Source organism: Aphelocoma coerulescens, chromosome 8, assembly GCF_041296385.1.
Source record: "Aphelocoma coerulescens isolate FSJ_1873_10779 chromosome 8, UR_Acoe_1.0, whole genome shotgun sequence".
NCBI classification, from domain to species: domain Eukaryota; kingdom Metazoa; phylum Chordata; class Aves; order Passeriformes; family Corvidae; genus Aphelocoma; species Aphelocoma coerulescens.
Genome location: NC_091022.1, coordinates 1453657 through 1477593, shown reverse-complemented (window position 1 = coordinate 1477593; position 23937 = coordinate 1453657). Strand labels below are relative to the sequence as shown.

At 39.9% G+C, this 23937-nt stretch overlaps 1 protein-coding gene across 7 annotated transcripts in view; it reads left to right on the top strand.

Moving 5' to 3' along the window:
- Positions 1-23937, top strand: part of RALGPS2 (Ral GEF with PH domain and SH3 binding motif 2) — a 115407-nt gene that overhangs the window by 35598 nt on the left and 55872 nt on the right. For all 7 annotated transcript variants that reach the window (XM_069022347.1, XM_069022345.1, XM_069022349.1 and 4 more), the window contains 4 exons: positions 4910-4993; positions 10816-10905; positions 14481-14573; positions 18942-19068. In XM_069022347.1, coding sequence (XP_068878448.1) covers positions 4910-4993; positions 10816-10905; positions 14481-14573; positions 18942-19068 — 394 coding nt within the window. The remainder of the gene's footprint in view (positions 1-4909; positions 4994-10815; positions 10906-14480; positions 14574-18941; positions 19069-23937) is intronic.

Sequence of the window (23937 nt, the reverse complement as noted above, 5' to 3'; positions counted from 1 at the left end):
GAAGATCAGGATAAACATATTCTGCCAGCTAAAAGCACTCCAAGGCTATTCAGAAAAAATACGAGAGTGTAGGTGAATATATCCAGAAAGTAATTATGTACAAGAAATCTGTGTATTGCATAAGAAAACCTGGTGTGATGCCTTCACTGGAAAGTACCCCCGAGGAAGGGTGGCTGTTTGACTCCTGTGGGGTGCTCACACACAGGCAGGTGAAGGCTCTGACAGCGTGCAGGTATTACCTGTCCGTCAGCGCTCCCTCGCAGCGCACAGGGGGCTGGCGTCTGATGTGTCTCTAAACTGTGTTAATCCCCTGAGGAAAAGGGCTGTGAAGATCAGCTCTCCCATCAGAAAAGGCTAAACACAATGAAATTGCTTTTCTCCTGGTTTGCAGAAGGGAATATCAGACATGGAAGACTAGTTTAGCTCAAGGCGTCTTGACAGCAGGTTAATGAAGTGGTGTAGATTTCGGAGTTTCCTTCAGGCTTCTACCACGCTGCGCCGTGCCCGTGTCTTGTTTCAAGCTGTAAATCTGTATCCATCCCTTGGCATGCACGCTCAGGCATTGTGGCGTTTGCAATTAGAAAGCAACGCACGACTGAGCGGATTTCACCTGTATGAAAGGGCTCCTAAGCTGAGTCTTCAATGAGCGGCTGAAAGGCACTGTAGAATTGGGTTTGTTCACTCTAAATACTGATACCAAATTTCACAGCTCTCATCTGTGTGCACGGAGGGAGATGATGATGAGCAACGCTTTTCCCAGTGTGCTGTGGTTTGAAAACAGGATGTTTATTGCAATCTGTAACTCACCAGCAAATTTTGTTATGGGGGCTGTGAATCTCCTTTGCTTCCCAAACCGCAGAATGGTCTCTAAATGAAAGTTTTTAGCTGTTAATGTGTGTTTGTTTATTTTCTCCAATAAGATTTCTGAAAGATGTACTCAAAGTTCCTAATTTTTAAAATTTCTGGAGATGAATTTTCATCATCTTTAGGCTCTGTGAGCCGTATTCTTTAAATATCTTTTGAACTATTGTGGTGCATCTTCCTCATTGTGTTAAAATATTTTTTAAATTATTACAGGTGGCTTGTTTTTTTTTTAATAAAAAGCAACACCAGAACTTAATCTTGGTTATCTTAAAAAAACCAGAGGTGTATAACATTTTTCAAAGCAATATGCAGTAATTTTTCTTTCAGCATCAAGGTCAATGAACATGTTCACAGCACACTTACATACTTTGGCAGCCTTTTGCCTCTGCCTGTAGCAAGTATATAAAATTATTTCTGTTTATATTCAAATTTCTTAGCAATGTTGTGGGTTCACATGCGTGCTCAAGTTCCTGCACGCTGCCCACTACAACTCACCATCTCCTGCTTGGTGAGCAAACAGACTGGGAGCTTAGTGTTGCCCACAGAATTTGGGATTAAGGAAAGCAGTAGATCCCTTTGCATTTGGGGTGAGCCAGAAGCAGGGACTTGAACCATTTTCACGGTTAGATACTCGATGGTGACATGATCCTCTGCCTGAGCTATAAGCAGGCTCTGTCACTCCTGGATTCTGGAAACCACCTTCCTTCTTCATTAACAACGCCTGCAAGTGACTTCTGAGAAAAGAAAGGAGAAGGAAATACTGTTTTGTTGGTAATTAATAGTTAGTGGGCTGCAGTGTAAGAAAGAAAGATTATAAAGAACAGACCTTTCTGACATAAACATCTATTTGTATGAAGGCAGCCAGTTTGCATTTTAATTTTTTGGGGAAAAAAATTACGGCGTTCCCCCAGTTAGTCGTAAGATTTCCTTCTGTTCCCTGGGAATGGCAAGTGGTGTGTTGGTTTTTGATCTCTCTTTCTTGTAGTGGTTTTGGCTTTCTAGAGAGCAGTGACTGTAAAGCAGGAAGGAGTCTTAGATTTGCTCGGCTGTGCTGCTGGTAGTTGTGTTAACATTAAATAACAGCCACATGACCCCTTGCAGAACACATCAGCTTGATTTTTTTTGGAAGATCTGATTACTTATTTGACATGTTTTAGTACATCGTCCAAAATTATTTGCCCATATGTATTCATATTGAAAATCTCTATTGGGTTATTGTCTTTAACCTCTTCATCCCTTCTGCTTCACCAGGCTAGGCAGTGAAGAAAAAATTCACTTACTCACTATTCTTAATCTCTACTTTGAAGTTGTAGAATGGTTCCACTCTTAATCCTTGCTTCTTCTCTCCTCTTTTTGAAACTTTCCCTTTGGTCTAGATAAAGGTTCTAAATGGTCTCGCTCTCAGCCGTGTAGTACAGGTTATAATTTAAACGTTCCCACAGTATTTTGTTAAGGACAGTAAAATTCTATTTATTCAAAAGGGAATGAAAACCAAAATGAGTTACAGAGAAAGTTTGGTTTTTGTATTCTTGATCCTAAGTCTTTCAGTTTTTCACATCAGTTTAAATGTACCACATTAAATAAGAAGTTGGTGGTTGTAGTGATGTAGCTCCTGTGCCAGAACTGACTGGCAGACTAAGGAAAATAATCCTGGGGAATACTTCAGGTTTGAAACTTCTAGTGGAAAAAGTGGAATCCTAGAGGAAGATCAAGAAACAGAGTAATGGAATAGGCAGCACAGCCTGTTTAGCAGAGAAGTGAATATTTTTCTAGAGGCCTAAGAGTGGTTTCTGAATCCCAGCATGGTGTATGAGTGCATTTTATTGCCCTTGTGAGTGCAGTCCCATCTGTCCTTGTTGGGACTGTATGGGACTGCTCGGGGCCAAATCCAGGGAAGGCAAAAACCTTGGTGACTGCTCCTCTGCTGATGGCATCTTAGAGCAGTGGGATGGGCAGTGCCAAGGGCAGCGAGTTCACACAAGCAAGCTCTGGAGAGGGGCAGGAGGGTTCTGAGCAGGGGTCCCCTGAGGCAGAGTGCTCAGGTGGTCATGCTGGGAAACCTGACAGGCAAAGGGAAACCACTTTTCTTTTAGTTTGTAGACCAGAGGAAAAAAAGTTGGCTGCACAGGGGAGATGGGTCTTGCAAGTGAGATGGGGAAGCGTTTCCTGTGCTTCATAAAGGGAGGGGGAAAATGCTTTTGGAAATCTGGAAGCTCTGTGCCTCTCCTGTGTCTGTCCCTGAACAGTGGAGTGGATGTTGCCCGAAGCTGTTGAAGAATCAGAACTACTGGCACAGGTCCTGAGTGCCTGTGTGACTGTGCCTCAGCACCTCTGGAAAAACATTTGGATGTGTGTCTTTCCAGTCAGGAGCAGGATCTTCTGTTTTGCAGTGTTCTCAAATCTGTTGCCACTGATGCCTGTACCCTGTGGGCCCTTAGATGTACAGGGCCAGGGCAATGGGGAGCTTCTGCCCAGAATCCTTATGAGTTTTTTACTCAGTGATGAGAATTGAACTTGAAAGACATGGCCTGAATTTGTAAGAAATTACTATGTTTTCCCTGAACCTGAGGTGACAACTAATTTTTTCCTGCTGTTAAGGAAGGATTATCAGATGCCAGTGGATGAATTCCCTTGTGCTCCTCTGAGTGCAGAGCTGTGATTCCAGTGGAAACTAGAGATGCTGGATGTAATCAAGAGTCTCTTGAGTGGCTCCCTTCTCCAGTAGCTGGCTCTCCTTTGGAACAGGAGTAATTCAGGGCTGTGTGGTTGTCTCATGCACAGTCATTGAAGAGCAGGTGTAAGGACATGGGCGTGTGCATTCCTGTGCTGAACATGCCACATTTTCCAGGATGGGCTTGGGTGGCACAACTTCCTAGTGAAATTTGAAGGGATGGCCCTAAATACAAAGCCAGAAATTCCACATTCTTCCCAGTGCCTGGCCAGGAATCTCAGAGTTTTCTCTAACCAATACCAGCACACCACAAACTTCCAAGTAGAAGAATTCAGAGTCCCTCTTAACTGCCATGAGATTCTGTAGTAGTTTTGGGACATTGCTTGGAAAGGTGTTAAGAAGTTCTTGATTTTAAAAAGTCAAAAAAATTAGAGCTTAGACTATCCAATTACAAATTCTTTTGAACTGTGTCTTAAAGGGCACAGTTATTGGCTACACATTGAGTCTCCTTACCTAAGTCATATGGTAGCTGGATGTGTAGTGTGAATCTGGCTTCAGTGAGTAGTTCTCAGTGTGGTGATAAAACTGAGAGCACTTCAGAGCGGATCATCTGGAAGGAAGACATGAGTAAGTGAAAATGAAGGGCTGTACTTTGCTGTTATACCACTTGAATAATTAAGCTGTGTCTGTATTGATGCTTTTTCTTGGTAGCACTGTGGAACAGGTTGTGTGCTGAATGCTGTATGTCTTTGCATCTATTCATATGCTCTTGTATGCAAATGGAAGAGCTCATTTTGGTACATTTAGTTAGTTATGATTTTAATGAAAACTGCTTTGTTGAAATTAAGTGATGGTAAATAACAAGATGATGTAGTTTCCCAAAATAGGCTCCTTTGGAAGGGAAAACTGAAAACAGTATTTCTTTTATTGTTACTGCAAAAAATAACACTTTTTTGGTATTTCTTTAATGCAACATGCAAAGTTAAAAATATGGGACATGTCTTAGGTTGAGTTAACAAGGTGTATCATCTCTTTAAATATCTTCAGAAAGTGATTAAAACCAAAAGGACATTTTGCTCTCTAGCTCAGATTCACGTTTGAAGCAGGATTTTCTGTGGTAACAAAATTAGGGAAGCCCTGATTCAGCCAAAGAGGAATTGTAATAATCCAATAACTCAACGCAGGTCAGAAATGACACTTGCAGAATCTCAGTTTGCAGAAGGAATCAGAGCAAGTGTAACTGTATGACTTCAGTGTATTGTTGCTCTCAAGTTATTTCAGAACTTACAAGATTTGTGTCTCTCTATGCCTTTGGCTCTGAACATGAGTTATGCACTAAATTAAGGAAGTGAATTTTCATCCTTGTTCTCCCAGGAGCTGGCAAGCTGTGGCTGGAATAAAAAAGAGAAATACAGTTCTGCACCGAATGCTGTTGCTTTCACCAGAAGATTCAATCATGTGAGTTATTTTTTTCCAGCATTATTACATGTACACATTTTAGAAAGTCTGTGGGATTAAGTGTTCTGGCACATCACTTTTATTTTGGATCATAGCTGATTACTTGACAACTTCAGGAACTTCTTTTAGCAGATACTCTATCTACAGGATACGCAGAAAGACCAAACCAGTGTTGAAGAAATGGCCGTGACTCTGTTTTAAATAGCACTAATTGATGACAAGTGCATATTTTCCCCATAACTGCTGGCTGTCTTTTATGTAAAGACAGAATCGTAATTACAGCTTAGAGGCTTGCCATACAGGATTTCTGGACTAGTAATTAGATGTAATTTCCTTCTGTGTTAGTTGAGTGTCTTATGCTTCACATAGATGTTTTTGTCCCTAGAAATAGAAGCCTCTTGTCAGCATGGTAACCTTTTGAAGGTGATTCTAGGCAAACTTTTTAAAATTCCAAACAATTTTTCTGTACGAAATTTGTTCTTTAACTCTCTATTTGGCATCATTTTTAGGTCGTATATTTGAGGCTTATGGTCTTCTTACGTAACAATGTCTCTGTATAAAATCAGCTGCTAAAAGAAGAAGTCTCCCTTTCTCCACAATTGAAGCTGGAGGAGTCCAGCTGTGTAGTTACCCAGTCATCTCTCAAAACTGTGATGCTTCTTTTAAGTGATGCCATATTTTCTCTTTCAGATGAAGTACTTCTCTTACTCTCATCTCTTCTCTTGTAAATGTTTAATGATGTCTCAAACTTGCAAGCTGTCCTCCAGACTTAACCTCTGTACCTGGTCTCAGACTTACAGAGATCTTTGTTAATCATCTGAAACTCAGACCAAACCTCTGCAATTTTCAGGGTTTTTTTTCTATTAATTCTTGCATACTTTCTTACTTTGCTCTCATTGAGGATATGATCAAATCCTATTACTTTTCACTGACAACACCAAGAATATTTCTTAGCCTACTGACTGAAATGCTTGTCTGGGTTTTGGGCACTGGACCAAAGAGGAAATGTTACACTGCAAACTTTTTGTGAGTGTACTATCTGCTGAGATCTGGGGGATTTGGTCAAATTTGGGGTTTTTTTTGTTTTGGGTTTTTTGTGGGGGTTTTTTGTTGGTTTTTTTTTTTTTCTTCCCCTGGGATTTTTTTGGTAGTTTTTTTTGAGGTTGGTTGGTTGGTTGTTTTCTGGGGGGGTTTTTTGTTTGTTTGTTTTTGTTGTTGCTGTTCTGCATTTAGCTGAAATTTTCCTGATCTAGCTTCTGAAGTTGCTCCTGTTAGAACGTATAGGCTAGTATAAAAACACTAAAGGTTTTGACACTAATCTCATTGATAGGTCACTGATTCCAACATTTGCTGCCTTGCTTATTCATGGAAGCTGACTCTTCAAAGAAATGCTCAGTTTTGCTGAATGTTGTGGAATGTTTTTGCAGGAAGAGCCACGTTAGGCAGTGTAACTCATCAAGGAGCTCACTTCTCAGTTGTTGTTGTGTGCTGTACTGCAGAACTGCAGGAGCTGCCTGAAGTCAGCTTCAGACATACTAAAGGATTGGTAAAATATGCTCAGGAGGAAGGAGGAGAAACCTTATCACAGGAGCAAGGGCTTCCATGAAGTTTACATCAGCCTTTGTTCTGGCATCAAGGAAAGCCATCAGTCTTACTGCTGTATAGGAGTGGAGAGGGAAAAGGACAAGGATTGTTTCTGCTCCACTTACCTGGGGGGTTCTAATGCTTAGTCCTTAAATAAGTAATTGGGGAAGTCATCAGGACTTCTGGCCTTCTTGGGCAGGAATACATGTCATCAAATATTTGGTAACCTTTGAAATGTGACTGGGTTTCAGTTAAGCATTGTGCATCTGTCTCTTTCCTTTTTGGCCCCAGCTTGTCAAAGGAAAACCATGAGCAGCTTTCACTTTTTAAGTCGAGAGAATATTAAATTACTAACAGCTGCTTCTCAGCAAATTGCTGTGCAGATAGCATTTTGGGAGCAGTGATGATTCTATGCAGTTGATTACATTCCACTGAGGATGAAGTGGGGCAATTCCAGCATTAGTTATGGGATAATTGTATGTGGTGCCTGTAAAAACAGATTGAGTTCAGGGAAGAGAAATCAGTTGAATCCTTCCTTGCCAGTACTCTCTATTTTTGGAGAATTCATTGTTACCTGCTACTCCATATAAATCTACATATCTACTATTAAAAATTGTTTGAAGATAAGTAACTTCTTCACTTTTTTTTTTAAACTCTGATCTCTCATTTTTCAGCTTTCCTCTGAAAGTGGGTTCTATACTTGCTGCTGCTGTTACTGGTAAACCTGTCAGAGTGCACAGTTGCCAAGGTCACTTACTGGATCACTGTCCTACCTTTTAAAAATAAACTTTCATCATATGTTTCAAACAAACACAGTTCTTTTAAGGTAACTCTTTATGTAAAGGTAACTCTTGCTCTCTTGATTATCAGAGTCCCTCAACTGAAAACCTCTTTCTTGAGGTTTTTATTTAAATGGGAGTGGAGCTGTGCTGCCACAGAGCTTAAAATATTAGAGAAACTTGTCAGCTAGATTCAGTACATTGGAACAATTTCAAAGGAAGAGATCCCACTTGCAAAAGAAAGATGTTATGTTTTACTGACTCTGTGTTTATGGGGCTTTTTAGTTTGGTTTTTTTTTGCATCCTTTTTTAACCCAAATGCAAACATTATATGTAGAACTTTGTCTTGAATATTGTAGTGTTGCTGAATTGCAGTGAGTTTAACTGGGATTGTAGTAAAGTAAGGAACGGAGTGATTAGTATGCATGGAAGATGCCTGAAAGAAAAATCCAGAAACTGTCAAAGAGATTTTCTTGAATTTCTGTATCTTTTGATTAGCACAGAAAGTACAATGAGTTTTGGAAGCCATGACTGTGAACTTAAAAGCACCAGCATAACAGAATTAGTATTTCAGATAATTAAAAAATCTTAAGATGTGATCCAAGAGCAGATATGTTCAAAGTGAAGCCTGTTATTCTCAGCTGAACCTTAATAAGGAGGAATATAAATATGCACTCATATGTCAAGGCTTTAAATGCTGCCTTGAACTGGTATCAAAGGCATTGATACCCAAAGGCTCTGAGTCATCTCGCTGATTGATGTTGGTATAATAACATTTAAATGCAGCAAGAGAGGAATATGTGGAACAAATATGTATTCTTTCTGTAAAGAATGAACAAAAGTATTTATTTAAATTATTGCTTTTTCAATACGTGGAATATATTAGGTTAAGGTGCTGTCTAAAGATACCAGTTAATAGACAAGAGCAGCCAAAACCCAGTGTTTATGTTGGTAAAAACACATCAAAGAGGACTGGAAGTGGTTGAAGTGGAAGTGATTAAGTGTGTTTAATTCTGTATCTCTGTCACTGAAGGCACTGCAGGGCTCTAAGCTTCGAAGGAAGTTTTGTTCTGGTTTGTTTGTTTTTTTTTTTTTTTTCCTGCAAGAGCTTGGAAGCGTTGAGGTGAGGTCTGGCTGGCACTGGGTCAGAAACCAGGCTTCCTTGGGTGAACAGGAGCATTTGTGTGTCACAGTGTTTGTGTCTCTGTGATGCCAGTGGACTTCCACAGAAGTCGGGAGCAGCAGAGGAAACTGGGGCAGTTTTATCCTGATGAAAATGCTTGAGCGTTGCTGTGTGTTCCGAGCAAGTGTGTCACAGTCTGGCCTACCCCAGGCATTCTCCTGTTACAGCAGCACTCTGTTCACTTCAAATCAAAGAGATTTGGGATCTTAAGGCGCAGTGCTGCGTGTGTTGTCCTTACCTGATTCTTTATGATACAGAAATCTATGTTAAAAATTTAAATTCCTTTGATCTTCAGTGGGAAAGCATCTCCTTAAACACTCATTGATCAGTCAGGGGAAAAAAGTTCTTTTTCTCAAGCTGTGTAACTACAGCAGAGCACCAAACTGAGGTCAAGCTTTTTATGACAACATTTTGAAGTACTGGCAAATATTTTGTGTATTCAGTACTTCTGTATTTGATAGAATGGTAGAATATCTCAAGTTGGAAGGGCCCCATAAGGATCATTGAGTGCAACTCCCTGCTCCTGGCAGGACTCAGTAAGGACACCTTCAGAATATTTATTTAAAGAAAATACTGGAGCAGACCTGGCAACAATCGACATATTTTCCTTTTCTAAACAGTAAAGAAGCTGCAAGAGTGTTCAATTCTCTTTTTCTCTCACTACTGCTGACATTGTCTCAGCAGTTGGAGCCCCGTCCTTAAAGGAAAATTGTTCTATAACTGAACAAAGGGAATGGGCAATCTCTGTCATTTAAATACAGGTACTGTCACTGTCATTTTCAGGTTATTACAATTTGATGATGTACCATTAAAATTGAGACAAATTTCCATGTTTTCTCCTTTTAACTTTAAACAGTGGTTTCAAAGCATCTGCCATTTTTGAGCATGGCAGCATGCTGAGATTTTTTTTTTTACTCACATGGAACCATTTTTTGTTTGTGAGGATAACACGGTTTGTCAGCAGATATTTTTCTTTACAAAACAGAAAGAGAGGAAAGAAAATGAAGAAAAATGAAAGGAAACAGAAACCTGAGCTCCATGGTTAATTCTTTCCTGGCTAATACAATCTCAGACAAACAGAGCAAAGGAAAGTGGTTCTTATGCAAGATGTTTGTGGGGATTTTTTGTGGGTTTTCTTGTCATTCTTCCATTTCTCAGTTCCAAAGAGCTGTCGTGATTTAACATCCCAGTTTTCATCAGATCTCTGTAGCTTCACTGTAAATGTAATAATTTTGGAGGTGTGGATCTTCTTGTGCTCTTCTGTGGAAGGAGCTGTCGTACTGAACAAAGTGGAACAGAGTATTTCCTTTTTTAATTGAGACTTTGGGCAGGAACCTGAATACATACACAATGTTAGTTTACACAGAGTAGTTCAGCATCACTTAAAAATCAGAGCAACATGACACGTTGAAAGGTTTTTATGTATGAGAATGTACATTTCTTCATACACCATTTTCAGTAGTTTTGTAAATACCAGTCATGCTCTACCTTGATGATAATTAATTTTTTTCCTAACTCACAGTAAATACATGAATAAAAGCTGCAGTATTTGTTACCCTTTGCTAATTCTTTGCTACTGCTCTATCACAGTTAGAAAAGTGTTTATTTTTTATCATTCTTTGTGAGGGCAGAGGAGCAGAGAAGAGAAAGCAGTAGAGTTTAGACACGTTACCAAACATTTCCAGAGTATAGCCTTTATGAGAGGTTTGGGCAAGTGTGAAATGCAGCAACCATCCTTTATACTGAACGTAGCAGCGATCTTGCACAGCAGTGAATTCAGTCCTGGGAAGCTTAACTAAGAGTGATACTGTGCTGGATATTAGCAGGTAATTGGCAGAGCCAGAAAGAAGAGTACAACCTATGAGCTGGGTTATGGCAGAGCTTCCTACCTTCTGTTCCAGTTTTGTTCAGGATTAGTTGTTTTTCGAGGTGTTGGAAGTGTCAGTGAACTGTAGTTGAAGCTGTTCAGTTCCTGTAATAGTTGAGCTTTGATGCTGTGGAAAAGCAAACCAATGGATATGATTCAATGCTAGTGTTTATATCCCCTCATCTTGTAGGCTTTTCATAACATTTCTTCATTATTTTATTTTCTTGGGAGAGCATTGTTCAAAGTTTGAGTGTTCTTGCCATTTGCTTTGTGTGTGATCTCTTCCTCAAGCTTACCCTGAGCTCAGGTGTGTTTCCATAGATCATACTTTCATAAAAATAAATAAAGCTTTTACAGGTATAGCATTGAAACTCTGTATTTTTTAAGAGGATTTTTTTCTACTTTTTAGGTAAGCTTCTGGGTTGTTAGAGAGATTCTGCATGCACAGACTTTAAAAATACGAGCTGAGGTTTTGAGCCACTACATTAAAACTGCAAAGGTAAGAATTTGTATTGTGAAGGGGGTGTGGGATTCACTGTGATCAAAGGTTTTATATCTCGTTTGGTCAGTTCAGAAATACACATGGGGAAATATTGGTCTGATACCTGACTTAGCTGTGGTTGTGTCTGCTGACATCAGTAACTGTTTGGGGTTTTTGTGTGTCACGAAGTGTTCAGTCAGTTTAAACAGCATCAGTCAGAACAGAAATGGTTTGTTTGCTTTTGGAAGGAAAGGATCTTTTACTCCAATAATACCAACTTCATAAATACGAGTTGAAAAATAGATTTGAATTCAGAAAGCGTTTTGGAGCTCTCAATCTTTCCCAAAGCCTTTTGGACTGACACTCATAAGAAAAGGGGCAGCAAATCGGGAGTGACATTTCTAACAGAGTGAAACTTCTTCACAGTAGTGAGAAGAAGGGGATGTTTATCAAGTGTTTGCTGTCAGATGGTGGCTGCCTTTTACTACAGCTGACTGCTGTGACCACTCTGGGTTACCTGCAAAAAAAGATGTAAAATATTTGTTAGTTAATTAATTAATTCTGTATTCAAATGCATTCCCTGTCTTGACAAGCCCTTTTTTAACGAAGCAATATTTTACTCCTATGGGATTTAACTCTCAACTTTGGGCAAAGCAAGAGCTAATTTTGTACACAGGCTTTGCTCAATAATCATGCTGTGGTCATAAACTGTTAATGATCTCTGTTAAGCATCCTTTGATGTCTGATGAGTTAATGTATCTTCATCTCATGTATTTTTAAAACTCAGCTCTTGTGGTTTTGTTTGAAATAAAACATACAAAAATTGTCTTCGTGATCCATGTCCCTCAACAGGAGGGAGAGGTTGAACTCTGTGTGGCCATAGTGCAGAACAGATGTGTGCAGCCAGGTGGGCTCAGGTTTGGTTCATACTGGGATGGGACTGGCCAGTGCTGGGCGTTGTGGGCTCCCTCTGGGCACAGCCCCCTGAGCACGCCTGACCTCCCCAGTGCACTGCAGGCTGCAGTGTCTGCTGGAATGCTGCTGGCTTGGAGGCAGTTATGTGCTCTAACAATCAGATAATTGAGCTTTGCTTACCTGTCAGTTGTAAAAATCAGTTACAAGAAGCAAGAAACTTTGGGGTGTTTTTTTAATCAGTTAATTTATTTCTGTGCTTGTTCCCTTGGCTTTGCTTACATGTGGCTGCTGACATGCAGTGACTGCAGTGGGGGCTGTTGGAAGGAGTTTCTGTTTACACCAAAGCTATTATCAAAGCACCTTGGTGCCAAGGGTCACACCACCCTGATTACCTTTTCTTCAGAGAAGCTGTAAATCCCTTCTGCAGTGAATTCCTTGTGCTGGCAACGTGTGGTATAGCTCTCGAAGTCCTTAAATGGTATCTCATCTATACTGCTTAATGCCTGAAGCAATTAGACCCAATAGTTGCATTTTCCTGAAGTTCCTAGACTGTCCTGGTTGGTGATGGCTTCTGCTTCAATGCTGGCAGCAGCTGGGAAAGCCCTTCTTTTCATTTCTTATCAGCTACACTGTCCTTTGGTGTTGGGAAATAGAATTATTGGGATCAATAAAAGAACTGTGCAAGCAATAGGCCTGGAAGTTTTTAGGCTTGTGTGTGAGAAAAACTTTCCATGGGAAAGTCCCTGTGTGAAGGAAACAAACAGGCCTGAGAAAACAGAGAGGGAGTGAAAAACTTGCAGCTGTGCTATCCGGGAGTGAACAAGGGAGATGGGCAAAGAATTCTTTTGATCATAACAAGACTGTGGAAACTTGCCAATATAAGTCCAAGTATGTAGAAATAGAAATGTGTCTTGATAAGCTTTAAGCCACTTAGGAGCTAACAAGCTGGTATACTATATAAGTGCCTTTGGACTGCTAATAAACGGAGTTCATTTATCAACCTTATTGGTTTGGATTCTCTTTCTCTCTCCCCCCGCCAGGGGCCCGAGCTCCTCGTCCCGCGGAGCTTCTAACACTTTGGGACAGCGAACTTTATTACCTTGTTTGGGATGTGTGTGTGAGGAAAAAGGGTTATTGTGTAAGTGGAGGGACAAACCTCAGCAGGACTGCTTGGAAGGATAATAGGACTGTGCTGTATGACAAACATCCAACCCCCTCCACCTTGCCCCACAAAATACTGATTGCCCTTTACACTTGATTACTAAGGAGTCCTCCCAAAAGAGGATGAGGAGAGGGAAGGACTTCATCAGAAAGTGTGGGCAAACTCCCACTGTCAGCAGGACGTGCTGGAATCGTGGGAGTCTGAGCACCCAGACTGGAAATGCGACTGGGGTGCCATTAAAAGTGGCATTTCTAGCTCATACCTGTGAAGACTTTGTTCCATAAAAGGCTGTAAGTTTCCTGGCAGTGTGTTAAGTGGAGAGAGAATCGTTTGCCCTGTTCTAAAACTGTTAGCCAGAAAACCATCCTTGTGGAAGCACTTTCATCCTTCCAAATAGAAGGTCTCCTTTGATGTTCAGCATTTAGTCAGTATTACTTTGGTCTAGTTTTTTGTCCTTTTGCCTCATGAAAGGCTTCCGAAGCAAGAAGTAAGCTGAGTTTCAAGCAGGAAAAAGGATTTCCACCATTTTTTGACTAGGAAGGGTTCCTTATTTTTTCTTGCTGGAATCCTGGCCTATCTTGGTGAATATTCCCAATGGATTAAACAGGATTTGCAATACTGTGATGATCGTTTCTCTTCAGCAAAGTTTTGCTGTTAGGGGTAAAACCTCAGTTTGGGTGCACTGCACCAAAAATGAATGTACTTTGGATCTCTTGGTGCTCACAGCTATCAGAACAATTGAAGTTGCAGAAGAGATTCAGGAATTTTCTTCCAGACTACTCATGAGAGTAGTACCAGTAGTTACTTGGCCAAGGCAGTGGATAGTTTTGGAGACAGAGGGAAAGGAAAAAGAAAAGGGAGGGGAAATTCCAAATGTGTAAGAAAATGCACATAAATACAGTGTTTTGTAGAGAGGTTTTGAGAAAATTCTTTTACCCTAATGTTTTCTCTGTTCAGTTTTGATTGGGTTGTTGCTTCCCGCTAGTTAGTTGTCATACCCCAAAAATGGCCTTTCAGTGATAGGAGTACTCCAGGTATGTGGCTATTGAAATTCACCTCCTTGATTTCATCCTGCTCAGATATTTTTTGGGTGCTTTGATGTAGCCTTGGTAGTTGCATAAACTTTAGGTACTGACACGATTATATCATTCACCATTGAGTTGTCCTTTCTGGCGTGTTGTGTTAAAATACTCTTGAATGCTATGAAAGGAGTTTGTTGGGTTTGAATGGCAGAAAACTTCTGGCACTTCTAATGTATTCCCCAAGATGTGTGTCTGTATAGATGTTTTTAAGGTTCTCTCTGGGCTAGGAAACAGCTAGTTAGTGTAATCCAAAACCATGGAGATGCAGTAAGGAGAAATCTAAAAGTGGTCTGGGCGTGCGGCAGCGCGCTGGAACACCTCATTTCAGACCGTGCAGGATTTCTGCGTCTTTGTGTTGTTATTTATTCTGCGCTCGCTCTTGGCAGCACTTGGAATGCTGCTTATTGCTATGATTTATTTTTTTCCCCCCTCAGAAGCTGTATGAGCTGAACAATCTCCATGCTCTCATGGCAGTGGTGTCAGGCCTCCAGAGCGCTCCGATCTTCAGGCTGACCAAGACGTGGGCGGTAAGTGAGCAGCAGGGCCCTGGGCTTCATTAGTCCTTCGGTAAACAGAACCTTCTGAAGCTTGTTTTCAAGGATGCAGCAGTTACTACAGATAGCTTTAAATTTATTCTGCTGCCTACATAATGCTTCTAGTTCCTCTGAAGTCTGTGGTTTCCTCCTGAATTTTTTTTTCCGTTCTGGTGTAGAAATACTTTCCTCTGAAAAATCGTTCCCTGCAGGTTCTGCTAAATGCAGAGCCTTCTCATTTGGCCAGAAGCTATTTTGTATTTAGTTGCTGGAAAATTCTGAATGCCAAAGTGGGTCATACTTTAATCATTTAGGAGTTTATACTGTTGGAATTTTTCTTTTGCTGTGGAGAGCAGATGTTCAGAAACTCTTGCTTCAGTTTCCGTAACGAGATTTGTTGTTTCTCTGACTGATAACTAACTCTAGCACTTTTCTTTAGTATTTCATAGTTACAGCTCCATTAGGCAGTATATTTGTAGTTCTGCCTTTGTACAGTTGTGAAAGAGCAGTATTCTTTGGAATCATTTGTCATCTGTTTTTTGACTGGCATTAATATGGTTTTATCATTGTATCCTTGATAAGGAGACTATAAGGAATTACTTTTGCTCATTGATACCTCAGAGCATAGAAAACAGTCCTTATTTAGGGATATATTGTGTAGTTTTCCAGCTGTTTCCGATGAATGTGACATTCAGTGTGACAGAAATAATCAGGTGACTGAAATGCTCCTGTGTAAGGGATACATATAAATAGATCACTAAAAAAAGCTGAAAACTTTGACTGAACACACATCAGTGCATCCTTGGATGTTGCAAAAAGTGTTTATTTGTCTGATAACTGTGTGAAAATGTTGTTCAGTTGATAAATACTACCAAACACGAAGATAATTCACCCCTGCCAAGATACTCATTGAGAATTCTGGTCACATTTTGCAAATGCACAATTAAGTTAGACATTGCTTCCAAATACCAAAACTCTCTCTGAGGAGATCTTAGTGTAATTAACACTTCAAAATGATCTTGAGGAGAACTTCTGGTTTTCAGGTTTTATGTCGAAGAATTAATGCCTGGACAGTTTTATATAACTGTGAGGCCAAGTTGATTCTTAAATCTCCTTTTGTACACAACACAAATCAAATGTAACTATCACCAAATATTGATGATAACCACATTAGTTATTACCATGGTGATGCCATTCAGAACTGGGAGTTCCCAGTTGCTTTTGATGCTTGGTTATGCACTGGTTTACACTTACAAGGTTTATTTGTGTGCTCTTGACATATGTATCAGTCTTTAAAGTTCACCCCTCTTCCAACCTCTGAAATTCCAGGTAAGGTCTCCCACATTTCTGCAGGTGTTTGATTCCTGATATAATCCCAAGCGAGTCTGTGCTTTTCATCATCTTGCATAAGCCTTTGTAAATTCCAGTTGCAGGATAGCTCCCAGCAGTGTGCACTGCAAACTGATTTAGTTGTCCTTCTCCTGGAAGTTCAGCTTATAGATTCTAGAAGTAATTCTAAGCCTTTGGCTTTGTGTATATTAAAAGCGAGAAAAGGCACACCAAGCCTTTATTTGAGTCACCCAGGCATTTGGGAAAGTTCTACAGTAACCCTCCAAATCCTTCAACAAGGAAGGATTTCTTCTCCATTTCTGAGATGGTTTGTAGCAACCCTCAATCAACTCAACTTACAAAGTCAGGAAAATAGCTGCAAGTATATTCATTCCCTAAAAAATAAGCCACCTTATATGGTTGGAATCTAGAGTTGAAAGGAGCCATTAAATACTTGCTTGGTAATCTAATGTTCCTAAAAAAGATGAAATTCATGTCTTCTGACGGTATGTCTGAATTTGTCTGAAATTTGTCTTGCTCATTGCCTGCACACACTCTGAACTCTGGAGAATAATAAGTGCTGCTTTTAGTGTGTGATTTGCCCCATTCAAAGGTTGAAAAGAATTTTATGAGCCTTTCCAAGAAGGTTCACAGAACAGAATATTCAGCTTCTCTCCATTTAGTGTAAAGGAATTCTAGACAACCAGTGAGGATTTGGGCAGTGTAAGCAAATAATCATTAAATAACTGAAGTGGGGTGAGCCAGCATCCTGAGACCTCATCTCTTCTTGCTGGCATTTCAGCAAGGTTGTATTCAGGGCTGGCACGCTAGAGCTAGAAAGCCAAGAGCAATTTAGAAGGCTCCAAATCCTTCCCTGCTGCTGTAAAGTGTCAGCCTTAGTTTTTATTGTCTCTGCATATGTACAGCTCTTCACTGTTCTTTTCATCTAGGAAACAGAAGAAGAAACATTATTTAAAAAGGAAGCAGCTTCAAAACTGAAGGACTAAGAAATGGGTCCTTACTTGGTCCTCACAGAAACATTTCCAATGTGCTTGGCTTCTCTGTACTTTTCTCCCTTAGTGCAGGAAGTGGAGGCATGGCAGGAGTTGGCCCGTGAGCACCAGGGGAAGTGATGCAGGATCAGCTTGTTATGAGATGATCCAAAGAGCCTGAAAAGATGCATCAGACTTGAATAGGAGTGAGCAAATCAGCATGTTTTGAGGAAAATAAAATTCATTCAAGTTTGAAGTCAGGCCATTATTATCTCTGTTGGTCTTGTCTTTCCTTTCAGTCTGCAAAAGTACAAAAACCTTCCAGACATGAAATGATGGCAGAATATTTTAGGATATTAATAAAAGCAAGCTAGTCCAGGCTGATAAAACTGGAACCAGCTTTGAGGAGATGAACTTCAGAAGATAAATGTCATGTTTGGGTGGTTAGAAAGGAGTACTGCCAGTCTGCTGCTTCCTTCTCCTGAAAGAGTTTGCAGTTCTAATGAATGGGAGATGCTGTTCATTTGAGTGTTGGAACCAAGCCTAAATTAAAGATGCCAATTAATTGCTGGAATGTCAGTGACCAGTATGTCTTGGGAAACAATTCAGTTTCAACAAGTGGCTTTCTCCTGAAAGCCAGTGTTCAGTTTGTCTGTCCTCATGAAGAGTTGGATATAGGAAATGTAAGTAAAAATAATATATTTCAAAGGTGAATTTACAGAAGGGAGACTTCACTTCTGTCAGGATCACCTAGGTTGATCTTTAACTGAAGTGAAAAGGGAACATGCCTAGAGATTTAGTGATCTGACCCTTGTGATTGCATTGTAGGGCAAAAATGGTGACTGGGACTTGGAGCACTGAATCTCTTGCCCAAATGTTCGGTGGGAGCATCTTCCCCCCTTGGTTAAATTCTGACTCTGAGTTGAAATGAAGACTTTGAGGCAGTTTTGCAGCAGCAGTTCAGCAAGATCTTTTGAAAATAACTTACTTCCCAATCTTACAAAGAGAGCCTGGTTGCTGTTACTTCTATCAAAGGAAGGGGTTGGAGGCAGGGGGAATGCATAATGAAGGAGAAACATGACTTATAAGTTTTCTGTTCAAAGTGGATGTTTCTGTAATGTTAAGAGCCAGTAAAATTGCCAGTTGGCAGAAGAATCCAAGTCCATGAGCCTTCTGTAAAAAACCATAGGTAAAATCCTTCCTCTTTTCCAGACCTTCAAGTACATGGATGTGTGTATATCTGCATTCATTATTTTTGAAATTGTAGTTTAGGTAAAGCTATTTATCAGATCTTGATGGCATTGGTTTGTTTGGAAAATTGTTATTTAAGATGGATCTCAATTCAGGAATAAGAGGGTATTTTGGAAATTGTTTTTTTGTGAATCTGGATTAGTATAAAATTTCTCGGGGTACCTGACAAAGAAATGGTAACATATGCCATGGTGTGGTGTGTGGAGCAGAAAGGGCCCTGATTCTGTATAGGCACTGCTCAGCAATAATAAAAACGTGTCTGTGTTAGCAGCACTGTTTTCAGCACAAATCCAAGGTGTAGCCCACCCTAGCTACTGTGAAGAGAATTGACTCCATCCTATCCCAGGCCAAGACACTTATGGATAATCAGAGTGAAAAGGTTACTGGTGTGGGTACTGCTGCTGTGGACAGCACATGAAGTTGTGTTAGCTAGATTAGTCTTTTGGTAACTTACATTGTTTCAGAAGGATCCTCAAGGACACCAGCGGTTTTACCTCCTTAATTTTTAGAATTTTTTTTTTAATTTAACAGCCAGAATAGCTGTTTTTCTTTGTAAACTTTCCAAGTGCTCCTCCCTAAGGTGTAAATGACGTAATTTTGAAGCAGTTGAGTTCACAAAGAAGAAAAAAAACCCACCAAAACAAAAAACCAAACAAACCAGAAAAAACCCTCACACCAGTAACAGCAACAGTAATGGAAAAGTGGAAATCTGTGCTTGTAAGGGGAAAAGAGAAATCATAATGATCAAACTTAAACTCATCTGGTTTTGCCCTCTGTTTTCTTTCCCTAGTTACTGAGTCGGAAGGATAAAGCCACCTTTGACAAGCTGGAATATGTTATGAGTAAAGAAGATAATTACAAAAGGCTTAGAGATTATATCAGCAGCTTGAAGATGACTCCTTGTATTCCCTATTTAGGTAAGTTGTAGCCTGTTTCTGCAGTAATTACACAAGCTAAATACTGTCTTCTGAGCATTTGTGAAACTCTTTCAGTACTTCAGTGAAGAATCTGCAACCCAAGGTGATTTCTGGACACTCTATGTGGCAGGACAGAACCTCAGAAAAAAAATACCTCTTAAACCTCACAAACACTGCAGCTTTTACACACAGTATCAGTTTTCTAGGAAACGATTTTGCCACGTGTTGTACAGATACGCTGACTTCTGGAGAAGTACTTCAATTGTTATGCCTGCTAGCCCTCCTAAATACTAAATACATGGCTGTTCTAGGAATGGTGGCTTTTAATTTATGAGAAGCCATAAATCAGCAGCATCTGAGAGGAATAAATTTAGAACTTAGAGTTTGGAACATGGGAAAATCTGGAGATATTGCTGCATTTAATAGGCACTAGTGTGACAAGAGAAACTGGGTTGTTGTAACTGACTCAGCATGGAATAATTTTTAGTAAATTGTATTCCTGTGTATCTAAAACCAAGATGAATGCATTTAGTACGTGTTGGTTTTGTTGTCAAGCTAATTTAGTGTTACTTAAACTGAACAGACATTAAAGTGATTAGTGTGCTGTTTTTAATGTAGCTTTTGTTTCATTAGATGTTGGTAATCACATAAAATTAAGGAGCTGCATATCCAAGTTCTTGTATTTTTGCAGACAAGAAGTTGCTCTTACACCTGAATTCAAGATGAGCTCTTGTAGTCCTTAAGGCCTATTAAGCTGTCCTCTCCTTATTTCTGAAGTTTAGTGCTTCCTTTACTCAGCTGGGCTGTTAACTTCTTCAGGATTAATTGGTTGAATTTTACATGCTTGATACAGGAATAGAAAAAAGTACTTCACTGTGGGGGGGACCAGATTTTAATGCCCTGCAGTGTTTGTCATTCAGGGCCTGAATTGGAAGGCGCAGAAAAGAAGCCAAGCATTATGTGATGTGATGAACCACGTAGCTTTCCCACCTTGGGGACATGGACAATATTGAGACACGATACACAGTTCTGAAATGCTTCCTGTGCTGATGCTTTTTACCCCTATGCCATGATTTTTGAAACATGAAGCTAGCATCAAATTGTTTTCTTGCTGATTGTAAAAATCCCAAGCCAAATATTGGGAAACAGTTTTGAAGTTTTGTTCAGTTACAGATGTTTTCCCCAGTAAGTAGCAGCTTCTTGTCTAATGTTTGCATTAGAATAACATTTGGGCTTGACTTGATAGTTTGAAATGAAATGTAGAATTCTCTTCTGTTTAGAAAGAAATGCTCTTGACTGTGACCTGCTCTAGTTAAAGCATTGTGTTGTGACCTGGTTTCATGTGGTACCAGTTCTTATTAGGGATGTCCTGAAGCCTTTTTTAATTCTCCAAAGGAATAGCAAATTCCCACTGGTGCACTCCCTCTAAAATGAATTCTTGTGCAGTTTAAAAAAGTGGCAAAAAGAGCAAAATTGCCTTGAACATACAGTCATGATAAATCTGGATGCACTCTGGAGGATTGATAGTTGAGTCCAAGTTTTCTCATTTGATGAAAGCTTTAATCTCTGCTGGAGATTAAGAGAGATTAAGACCTGGATAGATTTGTTATTTCTTCAGTCTCCTTCCCAAGGCATTTTTACTGATGTAGGAGTCATATGGAACAGAAGGAACCTAAATTGCTTGTTTAACTTAGTGTTTTAAGGTTACCAGTGATAGGTTACAATTCCCAAAAGGAGTACTTCTGCTGTAAGGTTCTGTAAGGGAGTAGTGCTGCTCCTGGTTTAAAGCATGTGGACAAGCCTACCTAGAAGGCTGCAGATGGAAATGGTGATCATGGCAAGTGCTGGGAAGGGGTTCCTCAGGGAGGACCATTCCCTCTCGTGGAGGAGTGGGGGTTTCTTCAGTCTTGGTGGGGAGATCCAGCAGCTGCCATGCTCCCCCCAAATGCTCTTTGGAAGAGTGCAGAGCTTCAGATTTGCCACACAATTAAATTTGCCATTGCAAATCCCCTCTAGAGAAACTTTGGCACTGGTTGTGGAGAACGCTCTTTGGAAGGTCATAGGGAAAATGAGCATATAAAGGAATTTCAGCTGCAATTTCAAGGATGACTGTTTTGCCCTTATGCAGCCAAATACCAGATGTGGGTGTAGATTTTTTTTCATGGCCATCATGGCATTGTAAGAGAAAGCTTCAATGGTGTAGATTTTGCAATAGGAGCAGAGCCACAGAAGTACAGATTGTTGTCTTATTTTCACAGCTCTGTGGACAAGAAAATGATGTCCTTCCACATTTAACTGGGAGGGGGAAATATGTTTCTCAGCTTCTTGCAGCAATGATTGTGATGTGATTCCAGAATTCTAGAAATGCAGGTGGGAGCAGCACATCATCAGTGTGGACTCACCTACTTTAATGGGAGTGTGAAAAGCTGTGCAACACCAATAAAGGTGTTCAGCACCGGGCCCTTGATGCACAGCGTGGGATATGTCATCAGTGCTGCATGACCCAGGCAACTAAAGCAGCCAACAAATGGGAGCAGTGTATGTGATGTTATATTTCACCTTAGAATAAAACCCCATTCTCCACGGGAGCCCAATTCCAGAGCTCTGATCAGTTTGAGGTTGCACAATGAAACAACTGAGCCATATCTTGAGAAGTAAAATTTTTATTTAACTAAGCAGTACTACCTTGTGAGATATTTTTCTTATAGCTGTCTTTGAGGAGTTATATCCAGAAACAGAAGAGCTGAAAACAGGTTATTAAGTATTCACCTGAAGAATATTCAGCTGCTTCAGTGATAGCGCTTGCAACAGATCTTGGCAATAGATGTGAAAACCGTGTTTCCGTTGTAAGTTGAACTTTCTTGAGGTCTGCCTGGTTAAATTTGGACTGATGGTGGAGGAATGGTGAAGGCTTTACCCCTCCCAGACAGACTGCTTCTGAATGCCCAGGGCAAGAGGCCTGAGGGATGCTACAGCCTCTTTTGAAAATCTTTCAAAAGAAGAAGTGTGAGAAAACACTGAACTTTTAAAGTCATTTGCCCTGCTTAGAAATTCAGCCCCAAAGCTGCAAACTGATAGAGTTACCAGCATTTGAAAGTGAATTATTGTACAGAGTACAAACCAACCTGAAAAAGACATGCTATGCTTTCCTTCCTTGTAATCTTAAATTGGCAGCTTAATTAAGTCTTTCAGAGCACAGCATTTGTACAGTCCGAGGTTTCTGGGTGGATTTTGTAATAAGGTTTAGTTAACGTCATCCTGCAGCTTTAAATTGGGGAAGGCTCACTTTTTAGATGTCTAATATATAAGATTTAATTAAAAGGCTGAGTGCAAGCTAATTTTACTTTGGGGTTTCTGCAAAGTACACCTTTCACTGAGTGCACTGAATAAACAAACACTGTTTTTGCAGCAGGCAAGAGATTCTTGGGGTAAAATAGGCTCTCTGCCAAGGAGAGGAAATCTGCCGGTTGAATGAACTAAAAGCTGTCAAAAGTGATCATTAAAGGGATGTTTTGGAAGGCATTTTCCCTTTCTAAGTTTACCTGAACTGCTCTTCTATCCAGCTACCATAGAGAAAAAAGAACAGACCATAGAGAGTCTGAATTTTAAGCATTTGCAATTAAAAAAACGTTTTGCAGGACACTCAGTCAATGAGGTCTGTATGATATTTGTAACAAACAAATATTCCTTATATGAAGAACAATGTCAGAATTGTAATTGTAAACATTTGTGTCAGTTAAAATTCTTGGAATTTGGGAACGGAATATGCTGGGACTGATTCCCCACCGCTGCCAACCCCAATTAAATATTGGTGGAACTGGTTGGCTTTGATCTTTGACCAAAGATTTAACTACAAGCCTTGCAGCCATACATAATCAATGAAGCTTTATCTACTCCAGAGAGTCTGTTCTGAAAGCAGAATGCTGTTTTTTCTCCTCTGAATTACGTACGAGGCTTTGCATAATTGATACTGACTAATTTAACATAACAATAATACTAGATTATTCTTTTAGCTATTATGGTTTCTTACTTTAAATAGGGACAAAAGTTCTTTAAAAGCCTGAAGGCACATACGAGGTGCTAAACAAACACATTGGTTACAATTCAGAACAGTGTATTCAGTTTTATGTAATACAAAATTAAATTAGGCAGCCTGTGTGCCTGTAAGTGCAGTTATTAAACAATTGTGTGTAACAGGAAGAAAGCTTTCATTCTGAGGTTCTGGTACCTAAAACGAGTGTTTTGTTCTGTCTGATTTTGGAAGTATCTCACTTTGAAATCAGTGTGTGGTGTAGCTTTTGTTGAATGTTGGGAAAGTATTTTCTAATTGATTTCTTAAATTACATATTCATTCCAGTGGAAATCTGGTATCTAGAAGATAAAATTTAGTATAGGCTGTATCAAAAGTTGTGTAGGTGTGAGGGAAGGGAAGTGTGTGTGTCATAAGAGCGGCCCGAGTTTGGGATGCCAGGGAGAACACACCCAGAGCTGATTTCTAACCTTTGTTTTACTGTGGGAGCAGAAAGCTGGGGTGGAGGAAAGCTTTACTATTCAGAGACTTCTCTCAATTACTGTGTGTGAGTGCTTGGTCAGCCCTCGTCACTCCTAAGTGGAGCACAGAAGTGTCAAGTCATGATTTTAATATCAGGACTTTTAGTTTTGCCATTTAACTTCAGAGTTTAATTAGGAAGCTTGAATATGGAGGTTGAAAGTAAAAATATACCAAGTAACTTGATTGTCTCAAGTTTATCAGTAATTTCATACAATTAATTTTCTGACGCAAGGAACATTTTGCCTCAATTTTTACAGAAGGAAGGACTTGCAGATCTTAGTAGTGTAGAGAATTCCTTAAGAATTTCTGTATTTTGT